Genomic DNA, 20,168 nt, shown 5'->3' with positions numbered 1-20,168 from the left:
ATGCAGCGTAGGAGATGCACGCGGGGTTCTGCCTTGCATCCCTATCACTGCACTTGTTGAAGTTTATTACTCTGTTCCCATCTCAGCATCCTGGTTAGCAACTGTGTGTGTATCTATGCACTTACTTAACTTGAGATATAATATATCAAAAGGTATGGTATTGTACCATAAATGAAGTCTCATGCTAAGAAGAGCCTTTGATTGCATTGAATAGGCAAATGCCCGTGATCAGATGCCCTTAAGTAAAGAGTTTGTAAGTTGTATTGTGAAAGCCTTCAAGGGATTGTAAGTTGTCTCCTTTTATACTTTTTGTAAGACATGGACCTTCATTTTTCTACTTTTTTTTTTTTTTTTTCTTGGAAGCTGTAACTGCAGTTGTCTGTGAGAAGCAGGAGGCAGCATGTTCCTCATGGAGGAGAGTGGAGCATATCTCGTTAGCAGCTTGCTGTCCTGAATAGCAGCGTGTAACCGTCACTGTCTCCTTGGCTCCATTCATGCTTTTGGCATTGTGCGTGCCAAGGAATACCTGATCAAGTGACTCGGCCAAAATAGATACATTACGTTTGACTTGATGCAGGGCCCTAGTTTCACTGAGAAGAAATCTTGGTGTGTTATGCTGGATGCACTGGTAGATGCTCCCTTTCTGTGAAATTTACCCGTCAGTATAAATTTTCTCAGTTTTTTCTCAGTTTTCTTTGATCCCTTTGCTTGCCATGCTATGGAATATGGAAGTCCTTGTGAGAAATAACTTTTGTTTTACTCTTTCTCTCTCTCTCTCTTTTTTGTTTTTTTTTTTTTTTTTTTTTTTAATAGGAGGTGGCAAAAGAGGCTTGGGAGAATCATAGGCTGAGGAATGATTCTATCATTGTGGATATTTTTCATGGTCTCTTCAAATCTACCCTTGTTTGTCCTAAATGCTCCAAAGTTTCTGTGACCTTTGATCCCTTCTGTTACTTAACCCTTCCACTGCCCTTGAGGAGAGATCGTCCCATGGAAGTTACCCTGGTATATGCAGCCCCACAGCGTAGACCTGTCCAGGTGAGGCACGTTGAAGGCAAAAGTTTAAGTCATCTGAATCTTTCTATTGTGTTTTAAAGTTGAGATTTTTCAAGTAGTCTAAAGGACATTGGTGTCCACCTTTGAGGTGGGTTGGGTTTTTTAATGTAAAAACTGGTAATTGAACATGTGAAATCAAGTGGCTTTGTAAAAAAATCTCCGTTTGTGAGATGAGGGTCATGGGTCAGCTGGAAGTGGCTTACGTGTTCCTGTGATGAGATTACCTGTGTGATGCATTGCTCCCTGAAAGCAGTAATGGGTTTGCATTATCAGGTTTGCCTCTCGTTACCTTGGAAAACATAAAGGTAAAACTTCTCTAAATGAATAAGGCCTCTGAATTTCAAACAAATGAGAAGCAATCCCTCTTGAAAAAACTGAAAAAATCCTTGGTTGCTTTTAAAGCCTGCTGGATTCTAAGATTGATTTTTAATTCCCGCACGCCCCTCTTCCCCCCACCCCTTCCCATTTTATTTTCAAATGGGTCTGTGAGTAGGCACATGTACCCAAAGTAACCTTGTGCTTGCCATGCATGTCAAGAAAAGCACAAGATGCAGGAGGCCCAAGCAGAGTGACTAGATGCTCTAATGCAGTTTTGGAGGCACTGATGGGCAATATTTACATGTGCTGTGGATTATAACTGCAGATGATGAAACTTGTGCTTTGTATATACACTGTTAGTTTGAGGGGGGCGGTAGGTACAGTGGAGAAGGATGTTTGCTGAATTCTTCAGGATTTTTCATCCTGCTTTTTTGTACAACTGTGAAGCCAAGGACAGCTATGCTTGCTCTTGTCACCAAGACTTTATAAAGGGCAAGAACAGAGAAGGGATTCATTGAGGAAACAAGCAAGATTACCAAGAGCCTATAGACTGAGGATAAATTCTACTTTAAAGAATCAATATTAACATAACTTCTGCTACCTGGAGATCTTTTAGATAAGTTGTCCGTGTGCATGTTCTACATCCCACCTTCAGTCTCCCTGTGAGCAGTTCTTTGTATTTTGTGATGTCCCAGTTGGGAAGCCAGAGGTGTGCACCTCTACTCACCTGTGGTGTGTGATACAAGGAGGAATTGTCTCTCTGCCATGTGGGTTGTGCTAAGAGAAAGTGAAGTGTAAGCCTCTGATGGCCACAGGGGAATATGCAGATGGGTAGTATAACTGAGAAGATCCTGGTGAATATTGATACAGAACTCCTTTTAGGCAAGGCAGGTACGTTCTGAATAATTCTCCCTGAGTGTGTGCCTATCTATAACCTGCAGTGCCTTTGAATCCTCTAAAACACGTGGTGGTGTTTATTGATGGAGGAGGGATGCTAGGTTAAACAAAACTGGATGCATGTGGTCTGTTGCACCTGCATTGTTGCATCCATACTCATTCCTGGTTGCAGAATGTCACTCAGCCATGTTAAAAGCTCGTAGATCTGTCTTCAGGGAAGTGTTCAGAGCACTAGAAGTGTAACCAGTGGATTGTCATATGTTTATCATCTGAGGTAGAGCATTCCCACTGACTTACAAGATACTTCTGCTTAGGAGTGTGAAAGGTTTCTTGTGTCCCTCATACCTTTTGTAGCTTAATGTAAGTGGTGCATTGACTCAGGCCAGCAGCCAGGCACCCACTTAGCCTCTTGATCACTCCCCTCTACCCTCTTCCCAGCAGGAACGAGGAGAGGCTAGAAAGAACAAAAGCAAGAAAACCCATGGGTTGAGGTGAAGATGGCTTAATAGGGGAAGGAAAATAAGAGGGTGGGGACAATGGCACAGATGGCACAAAGGAAATCACTTGCCACTTCCCACAAGCACACTGGTGCCCGGCCAGTGTCTGAGCAATAACCTTGGAAGCCAAACCCACCCTTTCTTTCTCTACCACAATTTTTATTGCTGAGCATCAGATTATATAGTATGGATTAGTCCTTTGGGTAGTCTAGTACAGCTGTCTTGGCTGGATCCCATTCCAGCTTACTGCCTACCTGCTAGTGGGGCACAGTGGGGACAAAGAGAAAGCCTTGATGCTGCACAAGCACTGTTCAGCAGTGACTGGATCATCAGTGTGGTATCTACACTGTTGTAGCCACAAATCCAAAATATGGCACCTTACAGGGTGCTCCATGAGGAAAGTGTCTCCGTCCCAGCCAGCCCTAGTGCAGTATAACGCATGGTATGTCCTGTTCTGGGTGAGCTCTGGGGATTTGTTTCCATTTGAGAGCATGTCCAGAACAGAACTCCTAAAAAAGTAACGTGCAGCCTGTATTGATGACATTGCCCGTCAAATGAAGACTGAAGTGGTCTGATCTGTGCAGTAGGGTCCATCCTTGTATGCAGTCCATGCACACCTTTCCCTTCCTGCCTGTCACGACTTCTGACTTGACCTCCAGAGACACTGGGGAGAACGGCTCCAGGATGTTTTCTATGAGATAAAGAAACAGACACAGCAGGTTGCTCAGGACATTAAAACTGCTGACTTTTTGGTTTTGGTATTTTGGTTTGTTTTTTTTTTTAATGGGTTTTACTACTGCTGAGCCTGATCAAAGCAGAAGGCTGACTGTTTAAGGCTTTTTCATTCCCTCCATAATCCCTGCTTTATAAGGTGGAGCTGAGATCAAGAAGATCTTGAAGTGTGTGGCTATGACTTTAACTTCAGCAGAGCTTCTATAAATTAAAGGTTTTATTTCCATTTTCTTGCTCTCTGCCTTGCATGGGTTTATTTTGCCTGGTGTAAGCACGATGTTATCTTTGTTTCTAGTACCGGGTTGTGGTGCCGATGATGGGGGCCATCTCGGATCTGTGTGACTCACTCTCCAAACTCTCTGGTGTTCCTGCAGAAAATGTAAGGATAAATGCAGGCAGTAATTCTCAAATATTTGTTCTTGAAACATTTTGGTGGCTTAGCTTTTAGATGGGTGATAAGCTGAACTTCATGGGATAGTGACAAAACCTTAACAAGTTTGAATGCTGTTCTTTGATTGTAAAATAAAAAGATGCATGAAGCGATCTGTGTTAATCTGATTACTACCATTGCAGTAGAGAGGCTTCAGAGAAGGGGCAAAAAGCCAACCCCTGCCCCCCAACATTTCTGATAGTGTAGCCTCTTAATATTGAGATAATGTTCAGTGTCTGTTTTGGGTCCACCTCTTCTTGGACATATTTTTAATAACAAAGGTGTCAGGTGAGCTTTTCCAGAGGGAATGGTTTTGTAGTTGGGGTATTTTGAGGATTCCAATGTAGCACTTGAATTTATTTCAGTTAATTATAGATGTGAGTGATCCATGCCTGAAATCCTAGCCTGTTGCCACTTTGTTGGGATCTGTGCTGTTGTTTGCACCAGGCTGACTTGCGGCTGGTGGAATTGCACCTCCTCAGTACCTCTGTAAAATCAGTCTGTTATTTGCTTTGTTTTTCTGATCCATCTTAACAAATGCAGCTGACTAGCTCCTGGGTACTGTTGTAGAAAACAGTGCTGTTGTTGGTGTGCTGACAATTCTGATGAAGAAAGAATAGGAATAAACTGTTGCTTGAATTTAAAGTTAGTTTGCCTAAATTTATATAAGCTTTTATTATAATCTCTTTGCAAATATCACTTGCTGTTCTAGATGGTGGTGACAGACGTGTATAATCATCGATTCCACAAAATCTTCCAAATGGATGAAGGTTTAAATCATATCATGCCAAAAGACGACATCTTTGTGTGAGTAAAGTGGGAAGATGCCGTGGTGCAAAGAATACTACAAAACATTTATTTTGATTTCAGGATATAAAACCAAATTCCGCTCCCCCCGCCCGCCCCCTTCCCACCCCCCGCCCCTGCCCTGCAACCTAAGCCTTCCTGTAGACTTTTTGCATGACTTGGTAGTAATGCAGCACTTCTTCTAGCAGCAGATCAGCATGTGCAGTGTTTAGTAGGTGTTTTCCTAACAGAAAAGAAGTCATGGCCCTGAGTAAGAATTAACTTTTTGTTTGGTGTGTGTTCTGCAGTTTGGAACTTTCGACAAGCCTATTCCAGATATGATAATCTGTCTGGATTACAGTTACGCTTTCACTGGCATTTTTAAGGAAACTCAATCTTACTGTCTGTTCTTATGCATCAAATAAGCCAAAAGCCTTGGAGCTGTTAATAGGATAGCATGAAATCTAAGCTGTTGTACTCTGCCTTTTCAAAACCATCATAGTTGTTTTAGTGGCCAGCTAACCATGACTGGAGGTTGATAGTCTCTTGACTGGTGCTTACACTGTTGGTGTCTTAACTGTGGTTTTGAGGGACTTCAGTGCAGCTGAGGATTTGGTTGTGCTTGACATGCTATATATGTGTGTGGTAGGTGAGATGTCTCCAGTCTTCTGCAAAATCTGGTGAGGAGAGCAAAAGTCATGTTCCTTTATTGCTGCTGGAAAATGAAAAATACTGCACGTGCAGTGCAAAATGGACTTTGAGCCCCATCTGAACCTGGGGCTTGTGAGGTCAAATCCAGTCCTTCATCACAAGTCCAGTCTTCCTCATGTAAATATTCCAGTGCAAGGATGTTGCTTCTGTAAAATTGTTGTGCCGGTGTGAAATCCTGTACTAACATACTCTGGTGCGGTGTGTACCATTCACTGAGTGGGGTGCTGTGACATACTGCTTGGTGCTAGTCTTGTCATGCCATCTGTCATGACCTCATGGCTGAGGTGCAATGTCTGAGTTTTGCTGAAAGTTCTTGTCGCCATGTTTTCTTCAGTTGCAGCTAAAGGTGTGGCCAGTTAAGATGCCTAGGAAGGACATTTGGCTTCTGTGAAATCTCTGTTGTGGGGGTATTGTAAAGTGTTAGATAGTAAGTAAGTCTGCCTCCAAAGCTAGTAAAACATTGGAAAAAACGAGAAGCATGCTATTATAACGGTAATTACAACCCCCCCCCTACTTTCCTACAGGCATAACGTGTCGCATATCCCTCCACAGCAAACAGCCACGTCTGAATTAAGGCTGCTCTGGGGTGGGGGTTGGTGTTAGCTGAACTGCAGCTCCACCTGTGTTTTCCTTTGCAGTCACCACTTCCTTTCATGTGCAGGCACAACTGTGAATGAGGTGATGCTGTGACTCATAGTGAGTGAACTGACCTGGGTTAAAAATAACCCTCCAAGGACGAGGAGAGGTAGCAGGAGGAAGTTTTGCTAATCCTGTTCTTCCGTGTGCCCTCTTAAGTTGCCTTCGGCACTGTGGGGTGAGAGCAAGCAGCTAGGCACCAGGGTGAGAATTAGAAGAAAGTTGCTCGTAGGAACTCCCTTTAGTGGGTGATGCTGCCAGGAAAAAGATATGTATAGTAATATTCTAACCTACAGCTAAACCCAGCATTCTTTTATTGAAAGGGAAACTTGTCTCAAAAATGCAACAGAGAAACACTTGTTCATAAAGAGCAAAAATTAAACTTCTTAGTTAAGGGCAAATGCATTATTTTATTGTGAACATTCTGCTTACCTTGTCTGGTTATAAAAAGCCTGCTCTTAGGTGTGCTAAGATTTAATTGAATCATTCAAGAAATGGTAATAGTAGGGTGAAGGTTATTGCATTCCACACTTAAACTCTTTAATTTAATTTAAACTTTTAAATAGGTTTCCATCTATTGTACTGTTGTCTTGTACTGTCAGTCCCTCCTTTCACATCCACTTCACCAGATACATCAGCTTTCTGTTAAGATAGATACAAGGTGGGAACAGTCAGGGTGGGTCTTCAACTTGTGATTTCTGACCTGCAAGTTTGAGTGATTGTTATTTTTACCCTTTTGCTGTTACTTGCTTGTAGAGCCTGAGGTGAGCAGGCTGTGAGAGTATAGTGGCACTAGGAGAAACTTTGAAAATTGTCACAGAAAGGACTTGGTTGAATTTAAGATTAGCAGTGTTAGGTTTCTGGTTCATTGGGCCCTTGCAAACTGACGATGTAAAGGATATGCTGAAGGGTTTATGTGTTTGGGGGGGGGGGTTGTTACTGCATGTGTTATGTGTTTTTTGGTATCTTTCCAAGAAATTATGATTTTTCTTTAATTTTCCTTGCAGGTAATGTTTTCAATTTTTATTTAGCCTGTGGTCTGAGGAACCCTTGGAAATCTCTGTGAGTTAAAACTCTTATGTTGAAACTGGCTTGTATAAGTTTTTTTTCAGGCTTTCTAAATCTTAGTCTAAGATGGTGAGGATTATCTGAGTTGCTTTTGGAGGAGTAATATTGTCTGTTTGGACTTGGTACATAGTTGCTAAAAAAGTGCATAACTTTAAAATTAGTGCAAATGTTTGTGTCCTGCTGGCTTCAAAACTTGTTTCCCACTGGGGAATGTACTTGCAGCCATGGAGGTGCATCCTCTGCCTTTTGCTTCTTGCAGAAAGGGTTTTTAACCCTGCTAGAGAGGGCTCCTGCACAGAACCCCACTCCAGAAGTTTTAGCTGTTGCACTGGCCCTTGTATGTTTTCCTTCAGTGGTGGGACTTCTCTTGGGTTGCCTGCTTGCTTTTTTTGTCAAAGGCAAACGCTGCTCTGACTTGCATCTGCCACCACTACCCACCTTGGGGCTGCACCCAGGCACTGCCATGTGTGCTTTCTTTGCGGGCCTCTTCTCCAAAACCAGAGCAGGAACATCCCTGTTCACTCCTCGTGTTCTTTGGTTAACTTGTTCCTTCTAGCTTAACTGGAGTAGTTAGTGTTCCTGAAATTTCTTACTTTTTGTTTTAGCATGAAAACATAGTTTGCGCTTATTCTCAGTGCTGGGCTGGCCGAGTAACACTCGGCATTCATTCTTGCGCCTTAGCTGGGTTGATGTAACTGGAATCAGAAGGTAACCTGGGCCAGGATATAGGATAGTGTTAAAATAACTGTTCTCTTGTCTGGCGTGGAGTGCCATGTTGCTCTGCACACAGCTGTCCTGGGGTACCTGTGGAAGCCTCTCAGGAGTAGGGCAGGGGTGGGTTAAACAGAAATTTCTCATATGTTCCTCAAGCTGTTACATTTCTAGTAGAAGTTACCAACTGTAAGGTGTCGGGTCAGGCCTTGCTGCCTTCCTGAAGATGTTGCGTGATGCGTGGCTGAAGAATGTGGCATATGGTGGTTGTATGTTCAGATTGGTGCTGCTGGTAACCTCAGGAGTTTTTGATATCCCAGTAACTTGCTTATTTTCTTAGATTACAGGCAGATATCTCACTGTTTATTAAATGGAGGAATAAAAAACATTGGAAAAAATATCTTATGTCTTCCAAAATCTTCCACCTTTAAAGTACAAACTTGTTTCCACTTGAGACTAAAAATATGTAATTGAAATGACGTATAGTTGAGAAACGTTTTATTTCCCCAAAGACAGTGAAGGCTTGAGTGCCCACTGAAAAGCATTTTGTTCTTTTGATTTTAAATTAAGGTCAATTCTTTATTAAGTGACAGGAAAAGACTTGCTGTTTATGATTTGAGGGATGGCTCTGTATGGCTGCATAGTCCACAAAATGTTCAGTTTGGAAAAGATCCTCTTGTGCTGACTGGTGACGTAGTTGTGGCGTGTATCACTAGTTACACTGAATAATGTGTATCTCTTCTGTTCCTGAAAGAAAACTGTCTTTGTATTGATTAATGAAGGGGAACAGCTGCCTTTTTATTAGAAAGTATAGCTGTGTAATGTTTTACAGTGACAGTATTTTCACCCCAAAATCACAATTTAAATAAATAACAACCTAAAAGAGATTAAATAAATCAGTGTGAACCCATCAGAATTTTATTTGCACACTAAGATGGGCTGATGATGTATTCATTTATTAGCAAGGAAGAAACCTTCTGGAAGCTGTTTGCCTACTATGTTTTGAAAACAGATTTTTTTTTCTAAGGTTTGTTTGAATCATTTAATTGCCATATGTAGTAAGGCTAAAACGTATCAGCTTCTAGGAGAACAAATTGCAGAAAATAGTAAGTTTTTAGTAGCATTACTGATGTTACAAATTGAGTATTTTGGTTTGTTTTTTTTTTAATTGAAATTGAAAACTGCAGCATTTCAGGTTATTGTGCTCACAGTGCAGCAAAATTACGTGAGAGGCATGTCAGCTGTCAGGTGGGAAAAACAAACTGGAGAGGGGTAAGGTAATTATGGCATTAACATGTGGGCGGGCTTGTTACCTGGTACACAGCACCCATTCTCACAATGAGTCAAGGTATTTCTATACCTTTATTCCAGTTTGTACAAGGTAGTGAGCTAGGTGCTGAGCCTCAAATGCCTAACTCACTGATGGTCAAAACTTTGTACTATTTATACAGTTCAGAAAGCAAAGTTACCAGCCTTCATTGCTTACAAGTTACAGAATTCCTTCAATATGTAATACTCAGTTTCCTGTTTATCAAGTAATTCTCTTGCTTCTGATGTTAATTAGTTTGCATGCTCTGTCTCAACTTCTTTTTGGGTCTGGAAGGGTTTCTTGAGTCGGTAGTTGTGGTCTTCCCCTGCTGGCATTGCCTTTCCCCTGGTTGGTGCTGATTGTGGTAGACTTCCAGTCAGCTCATTCATCTTGTGACGTACTTTACTCCTTTAAACAAAGAACTTGTTGGTGCTTAATGAAGCACTTAGCAGGACATGCAAAAGTGCTTATATCTTGAACTGACTATTAACAATTAATTTGCTCTAATTGTTTTAATGTTAACCTACTAATAGTACATTCAATTATTAATCATTTGATATCAATGGTACCTTTTGCAGGGTGTGTTCTTAGGTACTAAATGTTAACCTAGATGGGTTTGAAGCTGACATATACTATGCAACTTGGGATATGACTGAGGACCATTATGTTAATAATTTGTATTTAAATAAACATGTTATTCACTGTCTCATGTACTTGAACCATCCTAATTAATGTTTTATTGATCTCATCACTTTTACATACTGATCATCTGTTCCTGTTTTTCAGTAATGTCCAGTGGCAATACTTCCCCGTTGGCAAACTGTAATGTGTACATCTCATCGCTTGTTTTAAGCAATTGAAGTTAGATGCAAAGTTTCTTTCACTGATGAGAAAATGAAATACAAAGAAGTAAGCAATTCAAAATAGAATTAAATTAGTACAGCATATTCAGAAATAGGTTTCTCAAGTGTATATTTCCCAAACTTGTATTTTAAAATTGCAGGCTGCTCAGTGGGTCCTGTTGATTTTTGAGGCATTTTCCTGAAGGAATTTGCTGCTTAATCTTTGAATTTGGGTGTGCTCACAGATCTTTTCTTTTGTTCCTTCCTGATAGCCACACACAGAATTGCAAGAGAAGACAGTGCCCTTCCATGCCTCAAGCTAGTGTTAAATCATCTTTTTTAATGGTGTAGCAGTTTCCTCACCTGAAGAGTACTTCTCCCTTCCACTGACAGAAACAAACCAAAGTTGTGTTAGTAATCATCTGTGGTCCTTTGCTGGAGTCTGAGAATGCAAGGAATGAGTGTGTAATGATAGGGAAAGCTACAAAGTCTTTAGGCTCTGGTTTAGTGAGTAGCTGCCATCGAATTTTTCCTTTGTTTCTTGCTCTCCTTGTCCCCTTCTCAACAGGACTTTGCTCAGAGTCCAGCAGATCTTCGACCCGTGATCACCTGGGTGTCAGTCTCCTGTAACAGAAATCAGTTGTTTCAATGGTTCTGAAGCTTTAGGGTCTTGTAGTAATCTAAACTGGCAGTTCTTGCCTTCTGTATGTTTTGTAGCATCACCTTAAGTTGTCTCAGGACTGAAAAACTGAAAATGGCCAGTCTCTTGCAATATTTCTCCATGTTTGCTTTGCTGAAAGTGGTAGCCAGGCCTGGGTCTGCATGTGACAATACCCTGTTGGTTCAACAGGCTTCTGATTTTAGAATATTGTGCACTAGCCAGCTAGCAACAGGTCTCGATTCAGAATTCAAGGAAGAGCCTAATCTAATACTGTAGAAGATCTGGGCCACAGCAGGGACGTGATTTTAAAACAAACAAAAAAAGTCACTACTCTTGTACTGGTGTCTTGCTTTTGACACCAATGTCTGTTAAATCTCTGCTTTTAATTTAGGCCTCTATATTGGTTGGTTACTGAGTAGAATATAGATTTCCATGAAATGCTTCACTTGTAAATGTCACTGAGCAGGAACTCATGCTATGTTGCAGTAGGAGTAGCACAGCTGGAATGCGCTTTGTTGTTTTTTGTATTTGCTTGACAGAGGAGGCATGGTCTGCAAGCATTGTAGTCCCGGCTAATGTTGATAAATATTTGTGAAATATGTGATAGATGGGATGTATAGAATAATGAGCTTGCATGTTTTTTTAGGAGCTTGCAGTGGTCAGACAAGCTGTATTTTTTCCGGTTTTCGCCATAGGGATGTGAGGGAAGAGTCGTTCAGCCTTCTGTGGTTTTTGCAGGGCACCTTTGACACCTTGAGACATGCACTGTGAATTTTCACATCCCACTAAAGTGGTGGGAAGGGCTGAATCTTGTGGGGAGGGGAAGAATTGGACTCCATTAGGAATTTAAGCTGAATGGACAGTGATTTTTTTTTGGGGAAAAAAAGTTTAAAAATCTGGCCTGGATGGCTAAGATAGATTTGCCCTTTCAGCTGTTCAGTTTCTGGCTCATCAGTTCTTGTGATTATTAAGATATTGAGGTATTAACGTTACTTGTTGTGCTCTCTGATAGTCAAACTTCAAAAAGAAGAAATGCAAATGTTACTGGGCTTCTTGATATTTAAGTGACTTTAACTGTCAGATGCATCCCAAAATGAACCTGGCACAAAAGGACAAAACTATGCATTTTCTTTTTCAGGTCAGCTGAAAGGGAAGGAGAATTTGGGGCTAGAATTCTCCAAGCCTATTCTGTCACAAGGCTTTGCACTCATCTCTTTCTCATCATGACAGGCTTGGAAACGTAGGGTAGTTCTGATGCAAGATGCGTTAGTATTTAGCATCAGAGAAAAAGGTGAGACTCTTGCAGAAATAAAGGGGTTTGTTACAAGACCTGAAGCAAGATCACTGGCACAGTGTGTAGGGGCAGTGCAGCCAAAGAATGGTGGGAGTAACCTGCCTCTCACCACATTGTAAATGTTTCCTGGAGGCATGTTGTTCCTGCCAGAGGTCAGGGAGATCTGTGGCAAATGATCAGAACGTCAGTAATGTAAAGGTGGTCTGCAAATCAATTTGACAGTGGTTGTTCAGTGTTTGTGCTGAATGCTCTCATTCTCCAGGCTAAGCAGAGAACAGCTTTCAGCACATAACCGAAACGCTTACTATTTCTTTTTCTTAGGTTCTGTGAAGTCCAGCCCCACTAGGACCTCCGGCTCCCGCTCCAATGTAACACCCACACATGCACCATGCTGGTGATATCACATCACCCAGGGATCCTGCTGGAGCTTGGGGCCGGCCTACAAGGGGTCAGGTAAGTACCACTTGAAAACAACCTCCGCAGCCCATTTCAAGGGTATCACTCTTAGTATTTCTTCTTAGTTCTTAAGGCCTAAGAAGAAAAATGTTTTCATGGATAAACTAGATACCCCTGTTCTCTTAGCCTGGCTAATGGGGCATATATTGTAATAAGTATCATTTACATTGATAAAAGTTTCACAAATTGATTTGCAGGTCACCTTTAACCTATGAAAGTGTGCATATTTGAATAATTTAGTTTGCCATACATACCATGTTTGCTGCCTTCTCTTACAACATGCTGTGTGTTACTAGATGAGTTTGTGGTCTTGAAAAACCATGAGTGGCTGCAGAAATGTCAGGTTTGTTCACGTGATTGAGGCTACAAAAATTATTAAAGTGAATTAGGTCAGCAAACCTGCTAGTCTAGTAGCTTTATGTGAAATGTTTGACATGTGTGAGATATTGTAGCAGACTGATCTAGGAAGTTTGTTCTCACTTGCTCAAATTATAGTTTTCTTATTGGAAATAAGGATTTTTATCCTTTCCAGAATGAGTTTCTGTGTTTCAGGGGTTTTTTTAGGCTTAGTAAAAAATACTGCTCGTTGAATTCCCTCATCCTTTTTAATCTTACTCCTCTGTAAGACTGGCAAAATCCTGTGACCAACTTGAACAGGGCAAACTACCTGTTGTGTGAAAGTTTATTTGCACCTTCTTATCTCCTAGTTTACTTGTTTATATATGTTCTGGCATTATGGAAGAAAGAACAGATTAGGAGTATTTCCACTTCTTAGAAGAGATCAGAGTATGTGCAGCATTTTCACCCAGGTTTTTTCCAGTTCTCTGTTCATTCTTATTGTCAGCCTTTGAACCTATTGTAATCTCTCAGCGGCATCTCTGCGTTGGTGTGCAGTAGTAATCCTGTTCAGACAGATGTGTTTGTCAGCTTCTTCAGTGACATTTTTTTTTCTATCCTTCTCTGTTCTCTTACAAAATATACTTATTTTCTTGGTTGTTGCTATAGGCTGACTTGTGATCCACATAGTGTTTTCCAGCTGGACTTTATATAGCGGCACTTGGGAGGGAATGTTTCAGTAATATACAACATGTATATTAGACTGGTGCTTAGCTCAGTATTTTTTGCTTTCAGTGCCCTTTCACATCGCTTTGCCTTGTCTTCCTGTAGTTTTTCATGCTCCTTGTGTGCTTGCTTGACTTAAGTTTGCAAGGGAATGAAAGTTACCTACTTCACTGCTCACTGCCTCCTTTCTGAATTATAACCACAGCCCTGAAGACTTCATAATGCTGATGAAGACTAGTCAAATCCTGCCCTATTGCTTAGTAGTTTTCAGATGCTTTTCAGAGTTGTTATGAATTATAGAGGCAACCAGGCAATATACAGTGTGGTAGCAGCTGAGCTAATAACTCTGACTTCTAAAACCATGTCGTATAGTGTGGTGTAGCGTCATCTTTATGTTCTACTATTTCAATTAAGTTGTAAGATACAGAATTACAGTGTATTTCTAGTAATTCCCAGTATCAGCTCTACAGCCTTCCTTAAATTATAGATAAAGTATTATATCTTAGATTATTTTTTTTTTTTTTAGAAAGGATGTCTGTTGCTCAAGAGATTCAGAAAATGACAGATCCTGATTCTGATAAGTCTGCCTCTAATAAGAGTATGTCGAAGCTGTTCTGAGGTGGAGTGGGTAGAATGACACTTGAGTAACCAAACTTGTTACGTTGCAGTGAGAAGTATGTGAGATGGTCTTTTGCAAAGTGTTACAGGGGTACAGCATGCTGGCTGTTTGTGATGGGTGACATCTGTGTATGGGTAATACTTAAGTGGGTTTTTTCTGTTCCGTCACATGGGTTGGGCTTCATTCAGGTGCATGCAGAGCACAGTGTAGGCAGTGTGAGAGGCAGGCATGAGAATGTTGAGGAACATGTGTATGTTGTGTACTGATCTGTTTTATAGGAGTTGAGCTTAAGGACTGGAGACAAGCATAGGACCTGGAGTTAATTGTAGATGATATTCTGGGACCGAGTATGTTTTTTTGTTACTGAAACAGTGCTAAGTAAAATAATTCACCTTTTGGTGGCGCTCTTTCCCAGGAAACATTAGGTGTGAACTGTATCCGGTGCTGGTGTCCAGCTGAATAGCGTTGACAGCCTAGAAAACCTCAACTGCCACTTGCATTGGACTGTCCTATGCTGATGCTGATCTCTAATGCGCTTGGTGGTCTGGGCTGGGACTCTGGAAGGATATTTTTCTTTATGTACTTTTCTGACTTGGTGCAAGCCCCAAGCTGGGATTCCTTTTTGTTTAAGTAGGATGGAGCAGAACTACAACTCTGAAATTTGTTCTCCTCCCTGCTCTACAAGAGCATTTTGAACACAGGAATAGAAAAATGTTTCTTGACTCTTAAGAGAAGGGAAGCATCTTGTCTAATGTAAGAGAGCTGTGAAGAGTTGGTACATTCAGATATGTGATTGTGTTCTTGGTCATTTTGCATAGCGACATCATTCATGAAATCTTTCTTTCTTTTTCAGTTTTAAGATCAGTCTGGACAGGTGACTCACCAAATTTAAGAACAGTGTGGCTTGGCATTCCTGAAAATGAATCTTTTGTAATGAGTAGTCCTGAAGTGAGCAGTGTGATAGTGTTGGACCACGTGGTTTCTTGTGACTGTGATATCTGCAAATACCTCATTTGCTGTTTCGCCCAGTAGCACAAGCTGTTTCTTGGTCTCCTCACTGTTCTCCAGAGCTGTTTGTTTTCTTTCAGAATGTTTTTCTCCTGTGTGTTTACTGTCCTTAGATTTTTCTGTGAAATTTCCTGTGATATTTCCAAACTCCTGGTTTTCTGAAACGTTGGCAGCTCAGTGATGTGAGCTCAGGCCATTATCTGTACGAGAGGCTGTGAGAATGCACAACCCAAGGTATCAAGAGGGTTTCTTTCTCCAGAGGGAACAAATTCTGTCCAAGGGATTTAAAATTGCATTTAGTATTTTTCACTGATGCCATGATCTGGTTGAAGCAGCATGTTGTTGTCAGGGGAATGTCTTGAGAGGTGAGTGGCAGTAGGGATGTGAATTAGGAATAAAGACAGAGGGAAGGTGGCAGCTGAGTTGTTGGTGGTTATGTATACTGTGTCATTGTAAGCCATGGGAGAAGTTCAGGAAAACTGCTCTGTAGCATGAAGACAGAGTACAACCCTTTCCGTCCTTCTCAGGAGGACCTGGTGGAGAGACTTGTTGGACTGAGTTCATATTGGTTCTACCTGTTGTGCTTCTTGGCAGTGGAAATAACCCATAGAAATACCTGTCTCTCAAACAGGTATGAAGTTTGCAAGCCAAGTGAGGATGGCTCGGAGTGTGTTACTCTCTCTGTTTACTTTCGGGAAAAGACAATGAGGCAATCCAGCAATACTTCAGGGACCGTACTCTTTGGTCAGCCACTATTAATATCTGTGCTGAAACACAAACTCACTGTGGACCACTTGTACAGTGTGGTTTTGGAGCAGATCAGGTAAGTCATGTCTTTGAATCCCATGTAAAGTTCTAGCGGTTGCCTGTCCAATTACACTGTATTAGGATTACTGCATCTTTGTTAACAGGAAGAATTTTCCTTGATTTTTAAATTTGTATGTGGCTTGTAAACCAGGATTTGCATTGCGTTAGTGTCTGGAGGCCCCAGGGACATTTCAAGGCCCTGGGTTTTTTCGGCTCTCTGAAAGCAGGCTGTGAGATAATACTGGTGGTAGTCACAAGGGAAACTACCTACTTTGTGTGGCAAAATGGGTCAGGAGCAGAACTCAGGCCATGTGCTTTCAGAAGGGGCCACTGTAACTTATATTTGCCTTTTCCATCTACCGCCAGTAAAACTTGGAACAAGCAGCGAGAACAGAGACTTACTGAATTGTTTTGGTTTGACTCATTCTGAGAGTTCTTGGCCTGTAAATGGTACTATGCAGGATGGGTCCGGTTTGCTGAGTGGGATTGGACAGCAAAAACTGATGATGGAGAGGGGTGCTGTTATTCTGATGTACAGCTTCAGTATGATTGTGTGATAAACATATTCCCTCTCTTTAGCCGCTACGTGAAACTCCCTTTGGCAGAAGAATACTCTACAACCTGCCCAGACAAAGGAACCTGCAATGGCTCCAATGGTGTGGTTGAAGGTACGGTTGTTTCAAAATTGCCCGGAAGCTTTCTAGCACTTAAAGCTTTTTATTAGCATTTGGCTTAGGCTCTAGCAGGTTGGTTTTTTTCACAGTGATTAAACCATGCTGTTGCGTAATTTCTGCGTGGTGTGGTGAGGACTCTAGACCATTTTCCTTCCAAGGGAGATCAGATGCGTGTAAGCAGCAGTGGGAGAACAAGGTGTGGTGTGCGTTCATGTTGACCAATGTTAGGGAAGTCACTGCTTCCCTATTAGGTGTTCCTCCTTCCTCCCCAGGCAACTCCTTTACTAGTACGCTTCTTGGTGATGAAAACTGGCCTGTTAGGTGACAAAGACAGGTTCTGGAGAAATAAAGTGGAAATGGACCTATTCATGGACCTAGAATCATGAGGTCTCTTTCCTAGGGTAGATGCTTACAAGAAAGGTTTTAACACTGATGGCAAATGCAGTTTCTCTTTCCTCTTTGAAAGCACTCAGTTGTGCTGCTGTGAGAGTAACAACTGGAACAAGTTAAATAGGACATTTTAAATGGGCGAAAAAGTCCACCCATTTTTGCCAAAGAATGGAAATAACTTTCCTGGAGACTTACGTACTCTGTTCTGTAAGAGACCCAGCTGCAACCTTGCTGATTCTTTCTTGGGCTGTTTATTAGGGTGTGCTAGCAGAAGGTATGATCATTAACCTATTGTGAACCGAGCACTCTCAATCATGTCTGATACTAAGATAACTCGGCACATCACCTGGCATCTGATAAAGGAAAAAATACAACTTCAGATGCAGTGGTTAGCATGCACAGATTTCTTTTTCTGTGTGTCTTTTAATTGCTTTCTGAGTAATTAGTGTGTGTCGTAACAGGCTCATGCAAACAGCTGTCTGTGTGAGGTGTCAGTCTAAACTTTCACTGAAGCTCTTCAATGTTGTGCTTGTTTTAAATTTTGCCAGGTGACATTGAAGAGATGGAACATCAGGACAGTGGACAGGAAGGCAAGGAAAAGCTGGCAGAAGTTGATCCCTGCCACTGTGAGGGCTATATGCAGGTGGACTCAGCAAGAGACCTGCAGCCTTGCAAGAAGCAGCATTTCACTTTTAGCCTCGTGAATTCCTCTGGGACCTCAGAGATAAACTCGATTGTAGAAGGAAAAATCTTAAAATTGAATGGTAATTACTGTTTTTCTGTCTTCTTTTTTCTTCCTTCTCCTTACACCTTTGCAATAAATGTTTCTTCTTTCTTGTAGCTTTTTCTGCCCTTGCTATTGACTGGGATTCTGATACGCGGAGGCTACTTTTTGATGAACAGGAGGCACAGGTTGTAGTATGCTCTTTTCATAAATAGTCTTTATGTAGGCTTGCATAGTGCTTAAAAGATGACAGTAAATGGTGAAATGTAGCAGAGCTCCCTTGATAAAAATTGAGTCACCAGCATGAGATATGTTTACTTAAAATCTTGTAGTGATAAGGTCTATAGATCTGTAATTTCTGTTGTTTCCAGTGTGTTCTGAAAAGCAGACATTTTAATTTCAGGGCTAAGTACTCTAGTTCTAAGTCCACTCAACAAGCAAAGCAAACAAATCCCCCAAAACTGAAAGAAACCTGAAAGCAAATTTATAGAGCATAATAGAAAGCTCAGTATACTTTTTGTGAGTTCTGCTGGATCGGGTATTGTAACAGAATAACCTGTTGTTACTCTTGGAAAAAAAACTCAAACCCCACAAACTTTGAAGTAAGGACATACGCTTTCTCTTACGGACTGTTCATAACACAAGGAAGGAGTGGCTGGAAACTTCGTTGTGTGGGTCAGAAACAGGCAGCATTGTGAAGGTGACCATCTTCCTTTTTGCGATGTTAAGGATTAAAGATTATGTGGAATTGAATAAAGCACACATCTCTTTCACTAGGCATTTGAAAAGCATGGAAGTATGCTACAGCCGCAGAAGAAGAAGGCTGTGGTAGCCCTCAGAGACTGCATAGAGCTCTTCACTACTATGGAAACGCTTGGTGAACACGACCCGTGGTAAGAGCCTCTGTCTGCCTCCTATGTTTATTGTGAAATGCTAATAACTGTTTGAGTTCACACTGTTTGTCGTGGGATTCTGATAATTTCCTGGGACTATCCTTTTGTCTTCATCTGTGAGAAGTCTCATCAGTTCTGTGTCAAGTCATTGACTTAATAGGCTGCGCATGTGGGTTAATAAAAACGTATTAGTTTCCTGCCTTTATTTTAAAAATAGCCTGATCTTTGGAAGCTACATGCCCACTGGCACTATTTTTGATTCTCCAGCATACATCTGTCAGAGGAAGCAGTTGCGGTAGTAAAAGAGCAAAAGCATGTGGCTACCTTAGGGTTTAATCCTGTATTATTTCTAGCTCGAACTGGTCCTAACCCACTGCTAACTCTACCAAAAATCCCTAGTCCAGAGGGGCTAGGTACGGCAGATACTAAGTGACCAAAGTGTGATTGCTGTGTGTGCAGAAGATCTTTGGAGGTTGTTTGCTCGCTGTGTAAGAAAATAACTTACAGTGTAGTAGGTGATTGTTGGTTATTAATTTCCAATTACATGCTATAGATGTATTTGCAACTGTTACCTGTTTGAGCTGCATTAGGAGATAATAAAGAAGTAACGGGCCCTTCAAATCTTTTTTTTTTTAATTTACAAAAGAAAAAATAATCTTTGTACAATGCTCAGTTAACACACTTGCCATAGGACATTTTGCCTATAAGTAAAAGCAAGTTGCAGTTTGGAAACCTCTGAGGAAGTGTGTTCACCTACATATTCCACAGCCAAAAAAGCCTTCTGTAAGGCAGGGACTGTACTGCACTGTTGAGGCACCTTTTAATGGAAGGCCAAAAGCTTCTCTTTTTAACATAATCATTCATTTCCTTGCTTGTTACTCTTTTCCCAGGTACTGCCCTAACTGTAAGAAACATCAACAGGCCACAAAGAAGTTTGACTTGTGGTCTTTGCCCAGGATTTTGGTAGTACATTTAAAACGATTCTCATACAGCAGATACTGGAGGGATAAACTTGACACTGTTGTGGAATTCCCCATCAGGTAGGATTTTTCCCTCACACTAGGAGGAGCTTGAAGAAGCTGGTCAAGAGAAATCTACTTCTGATGTTACTGTTGGGTGGGCTTGTTATTAAAACTGTAACTGGAACACCTCTGTCTTCTGGATTTGAACTGCAAGACAACAGGCATGAGTTGCATTTGTTGGGGTTTTTGGGCGTGGTTTTTTTGCTAATTTTAGTAAACTCTACACATCTCAAAGAACACTAGTTACTAGGAGGTACTGTGTCTTGTGAAATTAAGTTAAAGCCATGTGATTCTGCTGAACCAAAAGAATCCTCTAGAGAGGATTAAGCAAATTTGTTGGGCAGAACTGCACTTACGTAGTACTGAGGATTGCGTAAGTACAGGACGAAAGCCTGTCGCATTCCTCTGCTTCTGCTTGTCAGTATCCTGTTGCAGAATGAAGCATATTCCTTACTACTCCTGTTTCACTTTTCATGCCTACACAGGGACGCTCTGAACTGTCTTTTATTCACCACCTCCCTCTAAATCTTTTGGCAGGGCCTGATGTGTTTACCAGGACCTACCC

General features: G+C 41.3%; 1 protein-coding gene across 7 annotated transcripts in view; it reads left to right on the top strand.

Annotated features, from left to right (window-relative positions):
- The window catches only part of USP4 (ubiquitin specific peptidase 4), a 44,310-nt gene that overhangs the window by 21,777 nt on the left and 2,365 nt on the right, over window positions 1–20,168 (top strand). For 3 of the 7 annotated variants that reach the window (XM_040592260.1, XM_040592261.1, XM_040592259.1), the window contains 9 exons: window positions 814–1,038; window positions 3,796–3,879; window positions 4,643–4,737; window positions 15,725–15,916; window positions 16,480–16,568; window positions 17,513–17,728; window positions 17,806–17,876; window positions 18,466–18,581; window positions 19,472–19,621. In XM_040592260.1, coding sequence (XP_040448194.1) covers window positions 814–1,038; window positions 3,796–3,879; window positions 4,643–4,737; window positions 15,725–15,916; window positions 16,480–16,568; window positions 17,513–17,728; window positions 17,806–17,876; window positions 18,466–18,581; window positions 19,472–19,621 — 1,238 coding nt within the window. Of the gene's footprint in view, window positions 1–813; window positions 1,039–3,795; window positions 3,880–4,642; window positions 4,738–7,070; window positions 7,126–9,937; window positions 10,061–12,269; window positions 12,399–15,724; window positions 15,917–16,479; window positions 16,569–17,512; window positions 17,729–17,805; window positions 17,877–18,465; window positions 18,582–19,471; window positions 19,622–20,168 lie in introns of those variants that run through there. The other 4 variants (XR_005827567.1, XM_040592262.1, XM_040592263.1 and 1 more) reach the window with 4 other exon arrangements.

The sequence above is a fragment of the Falco naumanni genome, chromosome 4, assembly GCF_017639655.2.
Source record: "Falco naumanni isolate bFalNau1 chromosome 4, bFalNau1.pat, whole genome shotgun sequence".
NCBI lineage: Eukaryota > Metazoa > Chordata > Aves > Falconiformes > Falconidae > Falco > Falco naumanni.
This window is presented reverse-complemented; position numbering and strand designations above follow the sequence as displayed.